The 20,037-nt window shown below is 36.0% G+C and overlaps 2 protein-coding genes across 3 annotated transcripts in view; one reads left to right on the top strand and one right to left on the bottom strand.

Moving 5' to 3' along the window:
• The window catches only part of SLC25A12 (solute carrier family 25 member 12), a 180,323-nt gene that overhangs the window by 112,793 nt on the left and 47,493 nt on the right, over nt 1–20,037 (bottom strand). The gene's annotated exons all lie outside the window — the stretch shown is intronic.
• Nucleotides 47–20,037, top strand: part of HAT1 (histone acetyltransferase 1) — a 51,262-nt gene continuing 31,271 nt past the window's right edge. Inside the window, exons 1-3 of one of the 2 annotated variants that reach the window (XM_067741534.1) lie at nt 47–165; nt 5,088–5,192; nt 17,105–17,180. In XM_067741534.1, the coding sequence (XP_067597635.1) occupies nt 159–165; nt 5,088–5,192; nt 17,105–17,180 (188 nt within the window). In that variant the 5' untranslated portion in view covers nt 47–158. The other variant, XM_067741535.1, reaches the window with a different exon arrangement.

Below are 20,037 nucleotides of genomic sequence, written 5' to 3'. Positions count from 1 at the left end.
CGCTTCCACCACCCCGCGCCTCGAACCCCCTCCTCTCATTGGCCAGCACCAGCCCAGGGGTGGGCGGGGGAAATGCGTCAGAAAGTGTGCTCACTTCCGGCTAGGGAGCGCGCGGGTTGATTCGTCCTTCCTCGGCCGCGGGTGCTCGCAGCTCGGAAATGGCGGGTAAGTTCCCGGGAAAAGTTTACCAAGGGGAGGGGGCGGGCAGGTTTGGGAAAGAACGCCGAGACGGTGGTGACAGTGCCCGCCTGGAACTTTCGGGCTGCAGCCTGGTTTCTAGAAGGCCTGTTTCAGCCTGGAAACGCGGAACTCTCAGCTCAGCTCCTTGTCCGCCGAGGTTCGTGCCCCCGCCCCCAACGGCTCGGGGTTCCGCACCTTTTGCGGGGAACTCGGCCCTTAGGAGGGCCGAAGAGGCCAGGAGAAAGCGTCGTGATTTGGGCTTGTAAGGTGCCAGGTGCCTGGACGCCTGTTTTTCTTCTCGTTCCCTTTACCGACTGCTGCCTCATCCACTAGTCTGGTTCTGTTCCCGCCAGCTGATTTTAATGCTCAGACTCTTCTCTTCCAGGTCTCTCTTCGCCTTCCACTACAGTCAACTTCTGAGCTAGCGCATTGCTGTCTTGCCCTGCACTAGGGCTCTCATTTGAATCTTGATTGACTCCGTAATAGTCTCCTTAATGCCTCACACTTTAGTATTACTAAGATCTATTTAGATTTCCTTTGAGAGAGAGACAGTGAAGCATTCTTCCTTAATCTAAACTTCTCTTTTAGGGGGTGTCTATTTTAATTTTCTTGTGTTTATTCTATCCACCTCTTCTTTATTGAGTCTCTTCAGTTCACAACATTTAATAACTAATAATTGCCATTATTCTGTACGTTTATAAAGATTGTTTTGGGTTGAGTATATGCTTTTTTTAATCCATTTACATATCTTTTGAAGTAATGGACAGTTTCTTTTTCTTTTATCTTTCCCCATTGCCTTTATAGTAGTCTCAGTACACTTTTATGGATGTGCTGGATACATAGGCTATAGCATGAGCTCTACAGGTGTTTAAGGAAAGGCTCTTCTACCAAATAGAGACTGTCGGATTTGGGGGTACACTGGTACTATAAAAGAGAGGGGACACGTGTATTGCACAGGGTGTAGTGTTATAAGAATTACACCTAAATTCGAATCTCAGTCCCACCGTTTAGTAATCGGGTGCCCTTTAAGGAGTAAAACCTCTTTCTTTTTTAAATTTTAATTTATTTATTTATTTTTGGTTGCGTTGGGTCTTCGTTGCTGTGTGTGGGCTTTCTCTAGTTGCGGCTAGTGGAGGGGCTGCTCTTCATTGCGGTGTGTGGGTTTCTCATTGTGGTGGCTTCTCTTGTTGCGGAGCATGGGCTCTGAGGTGCGCGGGCTTCAGTAGTTGTGGCATGTGGGCCCAGTAGTTGTGGTTTGCGGGCTCTAGAGCACAGGCTCAGTAGTTGTGGCACACGGGCTCAGTTGCTCCGCGGCATGTGGGATCTTCCCGGACCAGGGGTTGAACCCTTGTCCCCTGCATTGGCAGGCGGATCCTTAACCACTGCATCACCAGGGAAGCCCAACCAAACCTCTTTCTAACTGAGTTTTTGAATATGAAATAGGGCTGATAAAGTATCTACTTGTCTTATAGAATTGTGGGGATTAAACTAATGTATGATTTGTTGCTTAGATTGTACATAAATGCCTTGAGGTGGGTTTTACTATCTCACTTTTATAGATGATGTTTGAGATGGGTTCTATTATACCATTTTTATCCAGTAGGGTCAGAGAAACCAAGTAATGTGCTCTAGTTCACAGATCTAGTAAGTAAATAGTGAAGCCTGGATTTGAATCCAGCAGTTCTGACTCCAAACCATTAAACTATACTGCTTCAAGTGTTCCCCACATTCTGTATATGTGTGTTTTAACCGCTTACTGAAGTTTGCGGCATGTCATTGTACCCCATTTTTCATTTCTGCTCATGACCGTTTTTCCCTGAATTTTTCCTAATTTTTATGATCATTTTGTCAGGAGATTTATTGTCATCTTTGCTTGAAAGTTTCTCTTCATAATGGTTTCTTCCATTGTTAATTATTATATACATTGATGGGTAGCCACGTTGTACTAAAACCATTTTGTTATTCCAGTAGCCTATGACTGCATGCACATGGTTACAAAAATTTTGCTAATACAGTGAAAATTTTCTTTCCTAACCCTGTCCCCTTTCCTTCTCTTTATTCTAGAAGTAACAGTGGTTACTAGTTTCTTGTGTATCCTTCCTGAGATAATCTTTCTATGCATTATTAGTTTTTTTTAACATCTTTATTGGAGTATAATTGCTTTACAATGTTGTGTTAGTTTCTGCTGTATAACAAAGTGAATCAGCTATATGTATACATATATCCCCATATCCCTTCCCTCTTGCACCTCCCTCCTACCCTCCGTATCCCACCCCTCTAAGTGGTCACAAAGCACCAAGCTGATCTCCGTGTGCTATGCAGCTGCTTCCCACTAGCTATCTGTTTTACATTTGGTAGTGTATATATGTCATTGCTACTCTCTCACTTCATCCCAGCTTACCCTTCCCCCACCCCACATTCTCAAGTCCATTCTCTACATCTGCATCTTTATTCCTGCCCTTCCACTAGGTCCATCAGTACCAGTTTTCTAGATTCCATATATATGTGTTAGCATACGGTATTTGTTTTTCTCTTTCTGACTTACTCTAGGTCCATCCACCTCACTACAAATAACTCAATTTTGTTTCTCTTTATGGCTGAGTAATATTCCATTGTATATATGTGCCACATCTTCCTTATCCATTCTTCTGTCGATGGACACTTAGGATGCTTCCATGTCCTGGCTATTGTAAATAGTGCTGCAATGAACATTGTGGTACATGTCTCTTTTTGAATTATGGTTTTCTCAGGGTATATACCCAGTAGTGGGATTGCTGGGTCATATGGTAGTTCTATTTTTAGTTTTCTAAGGAACCTTCCTACTGTTCTCCATAGTGGCTGTATCAGTTTACATTCCACCAACAGTGCAAGAGGGTTCTCTTTTCCCGACACCCTCTCCAGCATTTATTGTTTGTAGATATTTTGATGATGGCCATTCTGACTGGTGTGAGGTGATACCTCCTTGTGGTTTTGATTTCCATTTCTCTAATGATTAGTGATGTTGAGCAACCTTTCACGTGTTTGTTGGCAACCTGTATGTCTTATTTGGAGAAATGTCTATTTAGGTCTTATGCCCATTTTTGTATTCGGTTGTTTGTTTTTTTGATATTAAGATTCATGAGCTGCTTGTGTATTTGGGAGATTAATCCTTTCTCAGTTGCTTCATTTGCAAATATTTTCTCACACTCTGAGGGTTGTCTTTTTGTCTTGTTTATGATTTCCTTTGTGGTGCAAAAGCTTTGAAGTTTCATTAGGTCCCATTTGTTTATTTTTGTTTTTATTTCCATTTTTCTAGGAGGTGGGTCAAAAAGGATCTTGCTGTGATTTATGTCATAGAGTGTTCTGCCTATGTTTTCCTCTAAGAGTTTTATAGTGTCTGGCCTTACATTTAGGTCTTTAATCCATTTTGAGTTTACTTTTGTGTATGGTGTTAGGAAATGTTCTAATTTCATTCTTTTACATGTAGCTGTCCAGTTTTCCCAGCACCACTTGTTGAAGAGGCTGTCTTTTCTCCATTGTATATTTTTGCCTCCTTTATCAAAGATAAGGTGACCATATGTGCATGGGTTTATCTCTGGGCTTTCTTTCCTGTTCCACTGATCTATATTTCTGTTTTTTGTGCCAGTACTATACTGTCTTGATTACTGTAGCTTTGTAGTATAGTCTGAAGTCAGGGAGTCTGATTCCTCCAGCTCCGTTTTTCTTTCTAAAGATTGTGTTGGCTATTGAGGGTCTTTTGTGTTTCCATACAAATTGTGAAATTTTTTGTTCTGATTCTGTGAAAAATGCTGTTGGTAGTTTGATAGGGATTACACTGGATCTGTAGATTGCTTTGGGTAGTATAGTTGTTTTCACAATGTTGATTCTTCCAATCCAAGAACATGGTATATCTCTCCATCTGTTTGTATCGTCTTTAATTTCTTCATCAGTGTCTTATAGTTTTCTGCATACAGGTCTTTTGTCTCCTTAGGTAGGTTTATTCTTAGGTATTTTATTCTTTTTGTTGCAGTGGTAAATGGAAGTGTTTCCTTAATTTCTCTTTCAGATTTTTCGTCATTAGTGTATAAGAATGCAAGAGATTTCTCTGCATTAATTTTGTATCCTGCTGTTTTATCAGATTCATTGATTAGAGTTTCCTGGTAGCAGCTTTAAGATTCTCTATGTATAGTATCGTATCATCTGCAAACAGTGACAGTTTTACTTCTTCTTTTCTGCTTTGGATTCCTTTTATTTATTTTTCTTCTCTGATTGCCTTGGCTAAAACTTCCAAAACTATGTTGGATAATAGTGGTGAGAGTGGGCAGCCTTGTCTTGTTCCTGATCTTAGAGGAAATGGTTTCAGTTTTTCACCATTGAAAACGATGTTGGCTGTGGGTTTGTCATATATGGCCTTTATTATGTTGAGGTAGGTTCCCTGTATGCCTGCCTTCTGTTGTTGGTTTTTTTAATAGTTGATCTGGAAGTACTCTGGGTAGAATTTTTTCAGTATTAGAAATAAAATGCTATCCTGTAATTATCAAAGGACATTCTCACCTTGATTCTTAGCGGAGCAGTAGCATCCTTTTTATATTTCTTTTAAAAAGGCTACTTAGGTATAAATCCTAGCAGGTAATTTATATTAATATTAAATATTCAGAAATGTCAATAGTCTGTCATTTTAATTATCAGCTTTACTCATTTATGTAAAGCAGGTCTAATTCACAAGCCTCTATCTCAAAAGTAATTTTTTTTCTGTTTTATGATGAGATAGTCATACTCAGTACATTTATGTAGGAGTATATGGAGATCTGTGATCTGTTAGCATGTTGTAAGTCTTACCTTTATTCCAGTTCTAATAAGAACTCTATTTGTAGGTTTGACTAATTAAACCACTTCCACCTAGACTTTTTAAAAACCTTTTTTCTTAGGATTTGGTGCTATGGAGAAATTTTTGGTTGAATACAAGAGTGCAGTTGAGAAGAAACTGGCAGAGTACAAATGTAACACCAACACAGCAATTGAACTAAAATTAGGTATGTATGCCTTTTCTAAGTAGTATTACGTGTGTACTGTGTGTGTATATATAATCTTTCTTTTTAAATTTGAAGTAGAATTTTATGTAAGAGCAGTTTATTGCAGACATTTGTATAGTTATTGTATTGTTTTTGCAATTTAATGTTTAGTTTTCTACACTTATTGAACACATTCAGATTTTATTAAGTCTTGGTTTATGTCATGGTGTGGGTAGGTGTTTGAGAGATGGCAGAGTTTACATATAGAAAGTTCAGTGTGGCAAAAAGTGACAGGTATAAGTGGTCTCAGCCTCTTAAAAGTATTTACTTTTACTTATTTGCTTATAAAAATAATAGAAAATAAGTGTTGGGGAGAATGTGGGGAACTTGCATATGTTACTGATGGGAACATAAAATGAGGCAATTACTTTGGAAAACAGTTTGGCAGGTTCTTAAAAAGTTAAACATATATATTTGCCATATGACTCAACAGTTCAACTCCTAGGTATCTACCCAAGAGAAATGAAAATGTTTGTCCATACAAAAACTTGTACATGAATGTTCACAGCAGCATCATTCACAATAGCCAAAATAAATAGCCCAGATATCAATCAGCTGGTAAGCGGTTAAACAAAGTGTGGTATATCCATGTGATGGAATACTATTTGACGATAAAAAGGATGAAGGTCTGATACATGCTACAACACTTAAAGCACTTAAAGCAGTTGAGTTTATGGGATGTAAATTATAACTCAATAAAGCTATTTAAGAAATAATTATAAGCTCATGAATTCTGGTTCCATCACTTTCCATTCCTTAGGTTTCTCATCTTTAAAATGGAGTTAATATTACTTACTGTATAGTGGTTGTAAAGATTACATATGAGGTTAAATACAAGTAAAGTGCTTAAACAATTTGATTTAGAAATTCACAATAAATGTTAGCTATTATTATTTAAAACAGTACAAACATAACAGAAATATAAAGAAAGTGACAGATAATGGTGCCCTGATGCCTCACTAAAAAGATAATACTGATCTAAGTTTTTTTTTCTTGTACATACATTAATTTTCTAAAACCAGGATACTGTTGTTAGGCTGTTTTGTTATTTAGCTTAATAGTATCTTGAATATCATTCCTTGTAACTATATATAGATCTACCTCATTCTTTTAAATTATGTAGTATAGTACGACTGTATCATAACTTATTTAAGTATTCTCTGTTGGGAGATGTACTTCTCCTCTTTTGCTATTAAAAGTAATTCTCCAGTAAATATCGTTGCATATGTATGTACCCACTTGTGTGAGTGATCTGTAGAGTGTGTGGCTAGAAATTGAAATGCTGGATCAGAGTTTTTCAGCTTCAGCACTATTGACATTTTGGGTTAGATAATTCTTTGTTATTCTGTACTTTGTAGGATGTTTAGCAGCATTCCTTGTCTATTAACTAGATGCCAGTAACATTCTCCTTCAGTTGTGACAATCAAAAATGTCTTCTGGGGCTTCCCTGGTGGCGCAGTGGTTGAGAGTCTGCCTACCGATGCAGGGGACACGGGTTCGTGCCCCGGTCTGGGAAGATCCCACATGCCGCGGAGTAGCTGGGCCTGTGAGCCATGGCCGCTGGGCCTGCGTGTCCGGAGCCTGTGCTCCGCAACGGGAGAGGCCACAACAGTGAGAAGCCCGCGTACTGCAAAAAAATAAATAAATAAATAAAAGGTCTTCTGACGTTGTCACATCTCCTGAGGGTTGTGTGTAAAATTGTCTCTGTTTAAGAACCACTGTGCTAGGTCAAAGGGTTACAAACATATTCTACTTTAGTAGCCGTTGCTAAATTGCCTTCCAAAAAAGTACCTGTGCTTACACCAGAATTTGAGATTGCCTTTTTACTTATTACCCTGGTCAGTGTTGCATATTATCATTAAAAAAAACAAAGCAGAACACCCTGCCCCTGTGATGGGTGAAAAATAGCTTCTTGTTTTAATTTGCAATTGTAGTGAAAAACACATAACTTAAAATTTACTATTTTTTACCATTTTTAAGTGTAGAGTTCTGTAGTGTTTAGCATTTATACTCACATTATTGTGCAGCTGATCTTCAGAACCCTCTCATCTTGCAAAATTGAAACTCTGTATCCCTGTTTTCCCCCTCCTGTTAGCCCCTTGCTAACACCTTTTTACTTTCTGTTTCTAGAATTTGACTACTTTAGATACCTCATATAAGTGGAAGCATGTAGTATTTGTATTCTTGTGACTGGCTTATTTCACTTAGCATAATATCCTCAAGATTCATCCATGTAGCACGTGGCAGGAATTCCTTCCTTTTAAGGCTGAATAATATTCCATTACATGTTTACACCACGTTTTGTTTACCTGTTCATCCGTTGATGGACGCTTGAGTTGCTTCCATCTCTTGGCTATTGCGAATAATGCTGCTGTGAATAGGGGTGTGCAAATATCTCTTCGAGATCCTGCTTCAAATTCTTTTGGATATATACCCAGAGGTGGGATTGCTGTATCATATTGTAATTATATTTTTAATTCTTTGAGGAACCTCCATACTGTTTTCCATAGTGGTTGCTGCTCCATTTTACATTCCCACCAACAGTGCACAAAAATTCCAATTTCTCCACATCCTTACCAACACATTATTTTCTGAGGTTTTTTTCCCCCACAGTTTTTGACCATTTTTTGATTTGATAATTAAAATTGATTTTTAATCCTAAGAGAAGTATATCCTTTATATTCTAAAAGAATCAGCCCTTCTTTGGTAATATGTTGCAAGTACTTTTTTCCCTGTTTTGAGTTTTGGTGAGTTTGTTATGTAGAAGTTAACATTTTTTATCTAGGGAAATTTCTTTTTCTTTTATGAGTTTTCACTGTGTCTTATAAAAAGGTCCTTCCTACTCTAAGATTATGAAAAGATTTATTTATTGTTTCTTTTAATAATTTGTCGATTTTTTTTTCTTTTTAAATTGAAACCTTTGAATCTTTATCTTGATGAGGCATAGGGTAGGAATCCAGCTTTATACTTTTCCAGATGGTTTAGTCAGTTATCTAGCTGCTGATTTGTTGTCTTCAACAATTAAAATTTCTTTTTTAATCATACTAAAATATTATATATATTCTTGGGTTTACTCTGGGGCCTTTTTTTTTTCCCTGAGCCATTAGTGTACTGTTACAGTAAATGTTGTGATTAGTATATGGTGTGACTGGGTCCCACTCATTTCTTTAGGAGTTTTCCTGAGTTTTCTCTAATGTCTACTTCTAGGTGGACATTTTATCAGGTTCCAAAGAGGTGTTTGGTTGATTTTTTTTAAATTGAGATCCTGTTAAAATTTAAGTTTAGTATGGGGAGAATCAACATCTTTACATTGCTGAATCTTCCTTTCTAATAGCAAGAATATCTTTCTATTTATTCAGGTCTTTTTTTATGTCTAGCTGTGGAGTTTTAAATTTTATGTACAGATGATATACATTTCTTAAGTTTATTCCAAGGTATTTCATCTATTTTACTGCTATTATAAATGGGATCTCCTCGTCCATTATATTTTCTATATTGTGTATGGGAGAACTATGGAAAATAATTCTTAACACATATCTTTTTCCCACATCAAAATCTAGTTTACATAAATTTTATACATATTTGACAGAACTAAAATTGACTGGGTTATTTGGTCAGTCTAATCCCTTACAGTCAGCAGCAATAATTTGCTTCCCTCAAAACAACCTTTCTTCCTATCTCCCTCTTTCCCTTCCCCTTCTACTTTCTCTGGAGAAATGTTTATTGAAAGCTACCATGTGACAGGCATTGTACTAGATACATGGGATAACTTTAACTCTTGCCTGCATACCAGTAATTCCACTAAGGTTTATCCCAAGATTCTTCTCCCATAGCAAGCTATTTTCACTTTGTGTGTGAGGGATTGATAGGCACACTTTTCCCACACGGGTCCAGTGCTCTGGGGGTAGGTTACTGTAGAAAGAGTGAATCTTTTTTTCTATATGTCACTTTAATTATGTTTAGGTATACAATTAGGTAGCATTAACTACCTTCACAGTGTTGTGCAGCCATCACCACTATCTGTTTCCAAAACTTTTTTATCACCCCAAACAGAAACTCTATATTCCTGTTAAGCAGTAATTCCCCATTCACCTTCCCCTCCAGCCCCTGGTAACCTCTAATCTACTTTCTATCTCTATGAATTTACCTATTTTAGATATTTTTTTAAGTGGGATATTTGTCCTTTTGTGTCTGGCTTATTTTACTTAGCATAACATTTTCAACTTACTTAGCAAATGTTTCATGTTGTAACATGTATCAGAACTTCATTTGTGTTAATGGCTGAATAATATTCTGTTGTATACCACACTTTGTTTATTCATTCATCTGTTGATGGACACTTGGGTTGTTTCCTCCTTTTGGCAATTGTGAATAATGCTGCCGTGAACATTGAGATACAGTTGTCTGTTGTCCTTGTTTTCAGTTCTTTTGCCATATAGCTAGGAACAGAATTGCTGGGTCATATGATAATTCTATGTTTAGCTTTTTGAGGAATTGCCAAATTATATTCCATAGTGGCTACACCATTTTACATTCCCACCAGCAATGTATGAGTTTCACTTTTTCCACATCCTTGTCAGCACTTATTATTTTTTTATATATAGCCATCCTAGTAGGTGTGAAATGACATCTTACTGCAGTTTTAATTTGCATTTCCCTAATAACTGATGACATTGAGCATATTTACATGTGCTTATTGGCTGCTTGTGTATCTTCTTTGTAGAAGTATCTGTTCAGATCCTTTGCATATTTTTTCATTGAGTTGTTTGTCTTTAATATATTTTTTGTTGTCATTGTTGTTTTAATATATTTTAAAAACAGATAATCTTACTGGATTCTTCTACTGTTGTGGAGAGTGGTTTCAGCTGATTTTCTTTGTTTTTCTCAAGCATGCAATCATAGCATCTGAACATTTTAGTAAATTCACTTTCTTTTCTATATATACCTCTTACTTTGTTCTCTTTTCAATTTGCATTGGCTAGCACGTTCAGAACAGTGTTAAAAAATGATAGCCGTCATTCCTCTTCCTTAAATTAATGATGATGGTTCTTGTTATTTCTCCACTAAACGTGATCCTGGCTTATTACATTGGAGAGTATTTTTCAGTTTGCAAAGAGTTTTTATTCAAACATGCATATTAGACTTTATTGAGTGCCATTTTGGTTTCCCTGGAAATAATTTTTATTATACTATCTTATATACAATGTAAAACATAATATTTAAATAATTTTATTTTTTAATCTTTAGATTTTGAACCATCCTTGCATTTCAGTACCTCGAGATATTTTGTTTTGATGAAGACTATATTATCTTTAAATATTTTTACATTATTGTTTATAGATGATCTTGGTCTGTGTTTTTCTCCTCAAGGCTTTCTTTTTAGGGAAGGTGAAGGTCAGCTTTTGTACTCTTTGTAACTATTTCTCATGGCCTTCCCACTTTACCATTCCTACTCTCAGCAGTTTTTAAAGCATTAGGTATACTTGTTCCTTAAAGGCTTGAAATAATTCACCTTAATCATTTTGAAGAGATTGTCCTCTTAGGCCATTTAATGCTTTTCTTGCCTTAATACAATTTAGATTGCATTTTCAGGTTTTGTGTTTTACAGGCTACATTTTTTTGTCCTTCCATTTACTTTTAACTTGTCATTCCTTTTAGGCATGTCATTTATAGAGAACATACTGAATTTGATTTGTAAAAATTTTTTTAATCTAACCAGTTTATCTCCGTTACATTTATTGTTTGTTGCTTTTGTCATCTTTTTCTGTTGCTTCCTTATACTTTCTCATTCCTCTTTTCCTATGTAGTGTGTGTTTTGTTTTCCTTTATCCCTTACTCTCCAGTATACTCTTTTAAATTCTACTAAAAAACCATATAACCAATTATAAAAATACAGTGTATTGTTAGTTCTACTGAGATGATCTTTGTTTTAAGTTTACTACCATTCAGCAAATACTTATTTAGGTGTACTATGTGACAGGCACTTATCTCGGCACTAGAGGTAGAGCAGTATACAAACAGTCCCTCTTTTCACTGAACTTACATTTTCATTATGAGAAACAGACATATTAAATACATGACACATTGTGATATGTGATATGTGTTATGGAGAAAATAGAGAGTGATCAGGTCTTACAACTAAGGTGACATTTGAGTAGATGCTAAGTAAAGTGAATCTGTGAATCATGTAGATACCTCAAGGATATCTCAAGGAGTGTTCCAGGCTGTCTCTTTTGTCTCCTTCAGACTGGAACAGTTGTCAGTCTTTTCTTACTTTCCTGACCTTAACACTTTGAAGATTACAGGCCAGTTATTATGTAGAATGTCCCTCAATTTGGGTTTGGCACATGTTTGCTTATCGTTTATTTCAGATTGTATATCTTTGTTAGGACTATCACAGAAGTGATGTGCAGATTTCATTGCATCCTATCAGTTTTTCATTAAACTTTCAATTCTTTCATTTATTTCCTATTTTATTTAATGAATTATAACCTGTTACTGTCATTTATTTTGGTGGTCAATTTGTCCCTGACTTGACCAGTGGGAGGCCAGGTCAAGTTGGCTTCTGTGTCTTTTTTACATGTCCTCCTTATTATTTGATTACTTCGTTTTTTGATTACTTTCTGGAACAAGATGTTCTAGGCTCATGTGTTATTTCTGCCATAGCTCTGGAATTTAGTATACTCAGGAAAATATATGTTGGCCAGAGCACTTAAGATTTCAGTTATTTAAAGAACACAGGGTTATGAATAAACTTATAGTCTAGAGTACAACTAGATACAGTGGGGAATATGTGGCATCTCTGAAGCTGCTTGAGAGCTAGAACCCATTGTATCTGCAATATGAGCACCTGTTAGTGGGTTGTACATATGTTAAACGCCTAAGTATTTAATTAAACTTTAATAATTGATTAACATGCATTGGTGATTTCTTAATTTTGTTTTTGGCTAATAAGACATATGTAGAATGTATCTTTTTTTTTTTTTACATCTTTATTGAAGTATAATTGCTTTACAATGGTGTGTTAGTTTCTGCTTTATAACAAAGTGGATCAGTTATACATATACATATGTTCCCATATCTCTTCCCTTTTGGGTCTCCCTCCCTCCCACCCTCCCTATCCCACCCCTCTAGGTGGTCACAAAGCACCGAGCTGATCTCCCTGTGCTATGCGGCTGCTTCCCACTAGCTATCTATTTTACATTTGGTAGTGTATATATGTCCATGCCACTCTCTGCCTTTGTCACAGCTTACCCTTCCCCCTCCCCATATCCTCAAGTCCATTCTCTAATAGGTCTGTGTCTTTATTCCTGTCTTACCCCGAGGTTCTTCATGACATTTTTTTCCTTAAATTCCATATATATGTGTTAGCATACAGTATTTGTCTTTCTCTTTCTGACTTCACTCTGTATGACAGACTCTAGGTCCATCCACCTCATTACAAATAGCTCAATTTCATTTCTTTTCATGGCTGAGTAATATTCCATTGTATATATGTGCCACATCTTCTTTATCCATTCATCTGATGATGGACACTTTAAAAACTACAAATAGAACTACCATATGACCCAGCAATCCCACTACTGGGCATATACCCTGAGAAAACCATAATTCAAAAAGAGTCATGTACCAAAATGTTCATTGCAGCTCTATTTACAATAGCCTGGAGATGGAATGTATCTTCTTTTATGCTTCTTTGTCCCTCCAAAAATTACAGAAGTGATTCGGAGAACTAGGAAATACAGGAACTATATATATAGGAGTAGAAACAATAGGATGTATATTCAAAAAGAAAATTCATTGCAGGTCCTATGTTGGCAATAAGGTGCCATTTAGTATTCCAGGCCCTGATCTTCCATTTGTCTCCACAGATGTGAATGACATAATTTTTCTTGGAAAGAAAATTTTTAGTGCTTATTTTAAATTATTTCAGTTTTTATATTGTCTGTTTCTCTATTGGAATAATGTATATTTTGCAGAAATTTTAAAAAGTGCTGAAGAATATAAGAAATTAAAATTAAACCTGTAATTCTGTCACCCAGAATAACTACTTCAGTATTGTAATTTGGGATATTTCTTTCTAGTTTTTTAAATTATATATTCACTTATATTATTTCTCTTTTATAAAATTCAGGTCACAGTGTCATGTTCTGTTCACTTAACTGTAGGTACATTGTGAACATTTTTCTCTGTCACCAAATATCTCAGTAACATGATGTTTAGTGATTATATAAACCATTTCACATTTATATAATTTATTTAATCATTCTATTGCTTGATATTTGGTTTGCTTGCTTGCTCTCTTGCTTTACTGACGTAACAGCACTTCGTATGTGTTCTCATGTACATATATATATGCAGATTGAGTCAGCCTTAAACTCACTATTACCGACTTTGTAACCTTGAGCAAATTATTCTTTTTTGCATTATTCATCTGTAAAATGGAAGTAGTAATGTTACCTACCTTGTACAGCTCTTGCAAGGATTAACTACAATAATGTTTATAAAATCCTTAACAAATTGCCTGGCACACAGTAAATGTTCAAGTGACAACTAATAATATTATTAATAACATATTATTATTTTGTGTGTGACTGCTCCTTAAATGTATATCCAATAACAATGTTTTTCACACAAAAACTTGTGCACACACGTTCATAGCAGCATTATTCAAATAGTCCCAAATGTTCGTTAACTGATGAGTGTATAAACAAAATACGGCACCTCTGTACAGTAGAATAATGTTCAGCCACGAGAAGGGAATGAGCTACTAGCACATGCTACAACATGGATGAACCGTGACAACATATTAAGTGAAAGCAGCCAGACACAGAAGCCCTCATATTTTATAACTCTGTTTATTTGATATGCCCAGAGTAGGCAGATTTAGAGATCTGGTTTCATCCCTTTCATAGTAATTACTACATTTGTATAAGTGTTGAGGGTTTTTAAAATGAGAATAGAAAACTCACATTTGTCCTGTCTATTAAAAGGACTAACCTCCGTTCTTTGTGCCCCTAGCACCAATTGTTGGTTCCTTTTGTCTAAGGCCCAGGACTTTTTACCTTAAAAACCCTCTTTTGAGGAGATTACTTTCATTCTAATCTCTATCAAATTTAACCCATGGTATTTTCTCGATGTGTAATGCCAGGAACTTTTAGGCAACTTTTTAGAAATCTGCCCAGTGTGGTTAAAGGTCGTACAGTGAACAAATTTCATATTTCAAGTTTCACGATAAGGACTGATATAAAAACTTCACTTATTGGATAGTAAAAGAATCCTTTATTAACTACACAGCAGTGGTTTTAAAGAGTTTCTCTTGGATTCTTATATTTAAAATCTAATCAAATCTGCTCAAGCCAATAAATATTTAAGTATATATTTGCCTTAAGCTATTTGAGTTTTACTTCATTTTGGGGGTTTTTTTTGGTTTGTTTTTTGTTTGTTTGTGTTTTTGCGGTACGCGGGCCTCTCACTGTTGTGGCCACTCCTGTTGCGGAGCACAGGCACCGGACGTGCAGGCCCAGTGGCCATGGCTCACGGGCCTCGCCACTCCACGGCATGTGGGGTCTTCCCGGAGCGGGGCACGAACCCGTATCCCCTGCGTCGGCAGGCGGACTCTCAACCACTGCACCACCAGGGAAGCCCGAGTTTTACTTCATTTTAACTAAAAGATTCATCACTTTACTTTTTCTTTTAGTTCCTATCTTCTGTGGGCTAAAATAGTAAAACCTCACTAATTTGGATGACAGGAGTGGGTATTGGAAGAAGGCCAATCCAATTTATAGAAATAGTTATCATAACTAACCTTACACTTTTCCTATTCATTACTTGTCTTTTTCTCTATCCATGTCTCTACCCATCATTACCAAAGTGCTATACATATTAGAAGCAGTAGCTTGAAATTAATTTTTTTTGAAATTATTTTTTAATAATTTCTAGAGACTTCGAGACATTTTAAAATATTAAAGATGCAGTAGTTGGGAATTTTTAGGTTAATGAGTCTAGACATATTGGACTACTTTATTTTCTTATTATGAAATATTACAGACATGCAAAAATTACAAGCAACTAATGAATATCTCTGATTCCATCACTCAGCTTTTTCAAATCTTAGCATTTTGCTGTATTTTCCCAGGCCTTTTTTTCTTTCAATTTTCATTACGAAAATTTGCAAACACAGAAAAATTGAGGGAATAGGATTATACCTGTATATCCTATACCTAGATTTAACAATTAACATTTTCCATATATGCTTTATTGTGTGTGTATTTTTGCTGAATTATTTGAAAGTAGCTTTCTGAACATCATGAATTTGCTCATAGCACATGTCCTAATATATGAATATGCACATATATAACCACAACACAGTTATTACACCTAAGAAAATTAGTGGTAATTCTTTGGTATCATGAAATTTTCTGGTTTCCCTGGTTGTTCTGGAAAGTCTTCAGTGGCTTAAAAAAAAAAAAAAAGATTTAAACCAGAATCCACTCAAGAATCATGCATTGTGTTGGGTGTTTCTTTAATCTCTTTTAATCCAGAACAGTCCCTCCTACCCATGGAACTTTTCCCTCCTGATGCCATTGATTTATTAGGCAGAGTAAAGTCATTACATAGAATTATTAAACAAATCTGCATTCTGAATTTGTCTATTTCCTTTTGCTGGTATTTAATTTGTTCCCTTCTCTATTGTAAATTGGAAGATATAAAGCTGGATTCGAGCTAGGATAAAATTTTTCAGTAAGAAAACTTCATAGGTGATACTGTATGCATTATGTTGCATTGAATCAAGAGGCACATATTGTTGGTCTGTCCCACAATGAGTGATTCTAAGTTTGAGATCACTTGGAAAGATGGTGACCACCAGATCTCTAGAGTGAAAAGATTGTCTTTCCTTTTGTAAATCAGTAAGCTGCTAGTTGATAACTTTGGCACCCTGTGAATGACCTGCTCTACAAGGACAGTGTTAGAAACTTTTCATCTGCAGTTATCTTTTCATTCTTCAATTGCTTAAGGGTTTGTTTGGTTTTTTTGGTAGTTTTTCTTCATAAGATAAATTATATTGGGAAGAAGTCCAGTAATATCAGTACTCATAATAAATGCAAATAAAAATAACAAGATACCCATTTCCATCCTGGATTGGTAGAAATTAAAGTTGAGGGTACAGAGTATTCTCAGGGATATGGGAGAAACAAAGGAGTTTAAGTAGCTGCTGGTGTGTATTTACAGTATTTTAAAGGGCACTTAAGCAGTGTTTGCAAAAATATTTCAGTACTTTTTTCAGCACTTGTACTGCCAGGAATTTACTCTATGTATACTTGTAAAAGTATAGCACGGTTAAGGATGTCATTGCAGCGTTACTTTTAATAGCAAAAAAGAAAAGGAAAAAATCTAGGAACAACATAAACATCATCATCTTGCAGTCATAAAGAATGATGTGATGCTATGAGCTTCATCAAACTCAGATTGTTCTTGTTCTCAGAATGTTTCTTACAGCACTTTGTTTTTGTTTCCTTTGTACTGTAGCTTTTCTCATCTCAAAGTGCTTTTTTGGTTTTGTTTCCTTTTACTCTTTGCATTGTGTATAAACATACCAGAAAAGTAAAAATTAAATCAGATGCCTCTGTCATGCCTAGTTTTCTAATTCTTAGAATCAGTAGGGTTTTGACGCTGAAGCACTCAAAGTAATATTCTGATTTTCATTGTTTGTTTTCCTCATGAGAATCCAGTGTAAATCATATAATGGAAAAGTGACATTTTAAGTATGAAAAATGTTGGCTGTATCCTAGTTACACTGAAATTCTTAAACTGGAAATACCTGTCATCTTTAATATCGTTAATATCTCTATATTTTTTATTCTTTTAAACAGTTCGTTTTCCTGAAGATCTTGAGAATGACATTAGAACTTTCTTTCCTGAATATACCCATCAACTCTTTGGGGATGAGTAAGTAACTTAGTAAGATATTTGTCAAAATAGTATGGCAAAAACATTTTTTTTTAATTTAGAGATGAGAATTTATTTTCTTTACTGTTATTTTTCATGTAATTTATTTTAAAATATAAGAATGGCATTTTTTACATTGAGACACCAATCTACTATATAATACCTATCATTTAGTGCTATAGGTGCATTATCTCATTTAATTCTCATAATCTTAGCAATGGTATTATCATTTGTAACATTAACATTGGTGGGATTGGATAGTTGCCTAAGGACCTATGAATGGCTGAAGTTCAGATTTAGTCAGTCTGACTGCAGAGCCCATATTCATAACTACTCCTTTTTTCCTACCATTTTGCTATACTGCTTTTAGAAAACACTCCCCTAAATCTGGAAAGCTTAAGTTTATTCTGGGACAAGTAAATAAGCAATTAAGAGAAATTTATTTTCAGAAGCAACTTTAAAGATACGTCCTGGGCTATTCAGCACAATTCTTTAATTTCCTATACCTTCATTACATTATTAGAATAGTCCATCATCTTTTGTTTTTTTAACTTTTGATTTTGAAGAAAATTTCAAATTTACAGTAAGTTGCAAGAATAATATTCTGTATATCCTTTATCTACAATCATCAGTTATTAACATTTAGCTATATTTGCTTTAATCATTCTCTTATATAAATATATTGATAGGTTGTTGTTGAACCATTTGAGAGTAGGTTGCAGATATATCTTCTCTTACTCCTAAATTCTTTAGTATGTATTTCCTAAAAACAAGGACAGTAACCATAGTAGAATTATCAAAACTCAGGAAATTTAACATTGATACAGTACTGTTTTCTAAAATGTAATCCACATTTCAAACTTTGCCAGTTGATTCCTAGTAATTCTTTTATAACCATTTTCCCCATCCTGGATCCAATCTAGAATCACATATTGCATTTAGTTGTCATCTCTCTTTAGTCCCTTTAGTCTGAAACAGTTCTTCAGGCTTTGTTTTCCATGGCACTGACATTTTTGTAGAGAATAGGCTAGTTTTATAAACCATTTTGGACTCATTTGATTGTTTCTTCATGATTAAATTCAGATAATGCATATTTTTGTAGTACCACAACAGAAGTTGTATATGTCCTTCTCAGTGTGTCATATCAGAAAGTCTATGAGGTCAGTTTGTCCCATTGTTGGTTAAGCTAACTTGGGTCATTAAGTTTCGAGGTATCTGCCAGGTTTCTCCACTAAAAGGTTATTGGGCTTTTCTTTGTTATTTATATGTAATCTGTGGGGAGATAGTCTGAGAGTGAAAATATCCTGTTTCCCATCAAACTTTCGCTCAGCAGTTTTAAAACTGTTAATGATTCATGTCAGTATTTTACTATGATTGTAAAATGGCGATTTTCTAACTCTACCACACCTTCAGCAGTTATTAGTTTGCATTCTGCTATAAAAAACAGCTTCTCTTCTTCCCCTTGTGTATTGTTTATATCAGAATAGACTCAGGGATTCTTTTTTTAAATTAATGGGTTATAATCTTTTACTGTTATTAATTTGATGCTCAAATTATCACAGATTCAACAAGTGGCTCTTTCAAACTGGCTTTTTGAGTCCTTTAGATATATCGTCATCATTTTGAGGACATGTTACCTTGTGATACAGTAAGGTGTTCCACGTTCACCTTGTACTTCCTCTGCTAGTTCTGGAGTCGGGCATATTCTCAAGGAACCATGGTTTTTTTAGTAGGAAAGGGTGTTTAGACATAGTTGACATTTAAAATATTCCCTCTTATTGCTATTTTCTCTATGCAGTATTTCAACATTTTGGACATATTTATTTAATGTGTTTTTAAATTGACAAATGTCTCTTCATGGAACAAGTTTCTTGAGAATTTCTTACGAATACATCAGATTAGGCATTTTATGTGCTTTTAAATATTAATAACTGAATTTTACTATATATTGATTTGTGCCAAAATTTGAGCCTTTCATATTTTAAACAGGTTTTATTACACCATAAAAATAAGAATGTTTTCTCTTTGTATCTCTGTCTTTAAGGAGCTTTTTATTTTATTCTCTTCCTCTTACTGCTATTTAAAATCTCTTCCTATGGTAATACCTTAGTGAGTAGGATCTAATTTCACAGGTACTGCTTCCTAATGGCATTTTGCACACTCACTTTGCATGTCATTAAAAGTGGTGTGCTTGCATACCCCTCCTCTAAGGTAGGCAGATGACAATCACATAATCATGATAACTCTGTATCTTGGGACCCATGACATTGATCTTGATCCTAGTGTCATTGCCACTCCTTTCTACTACATATAATTTTCAGAGTCCTAGAATGGACACTGCTCATATTTTGTTTTGGTAGCCTAGACAGAAATCTGGAAATGACACTGCTTCTTTTAACCACTCTTTCAGTATTCACCTTCCAAAAAAACCCTCTGGGCTTCCCTGGTGGTGCAGTGGTTGAGTCCTCCTGCCGATGCAGGGGACGCGGGTTCGTACCCCGGTCCGGGAAGATCCCACCTGCCGCGGAGCGGCTGGGCCCCTGAGCCATGGCCTCTGGGCCTGCGCGTCTGGAGCCTGTGCTCCGCAACGGGAGAGGCCACAGCAATGAGAGGCCCGTGTACCGCAAAAAAAAAAAAAAGCCTCTATCATACAATTCAGCTTTTTTTTTTTTTTTTGTGGTACGCGGGCCTCTCACTGTTGTGGCCTCTCCCGTTGCGGAGCACAGGCTCCGGACGCGCAGGCTCAGTGGCCATGGTTCACGGGCCCAGCCGCTCCGCGGCATGTGGGATCTTCCCGGACCGGGGCACGAACCCGCGTCCCCTGCATCGGCAGGAGGACTCAACCACTGCGCCACCA

The sequence above is a fragment of the Pseudorca crassidens genome, chromosome 6, assembly GCF_039906515.1.
Source record: "Pseudorca crassidens isolate mPseCra1 chromosome 6, mPseCra1.hap1, whole genome shotgun sequence".
NCBI lineage: Eukaryota > Metazoa > Chordata > Mammalia > Artiodactyla > Delphinidae > Pseudorca > Pseudorca crassidens.
Note: the sequence above shows the minus strand (reverse complement) of the source record. Positions and strands in the feature narration are given on the sequence as shown.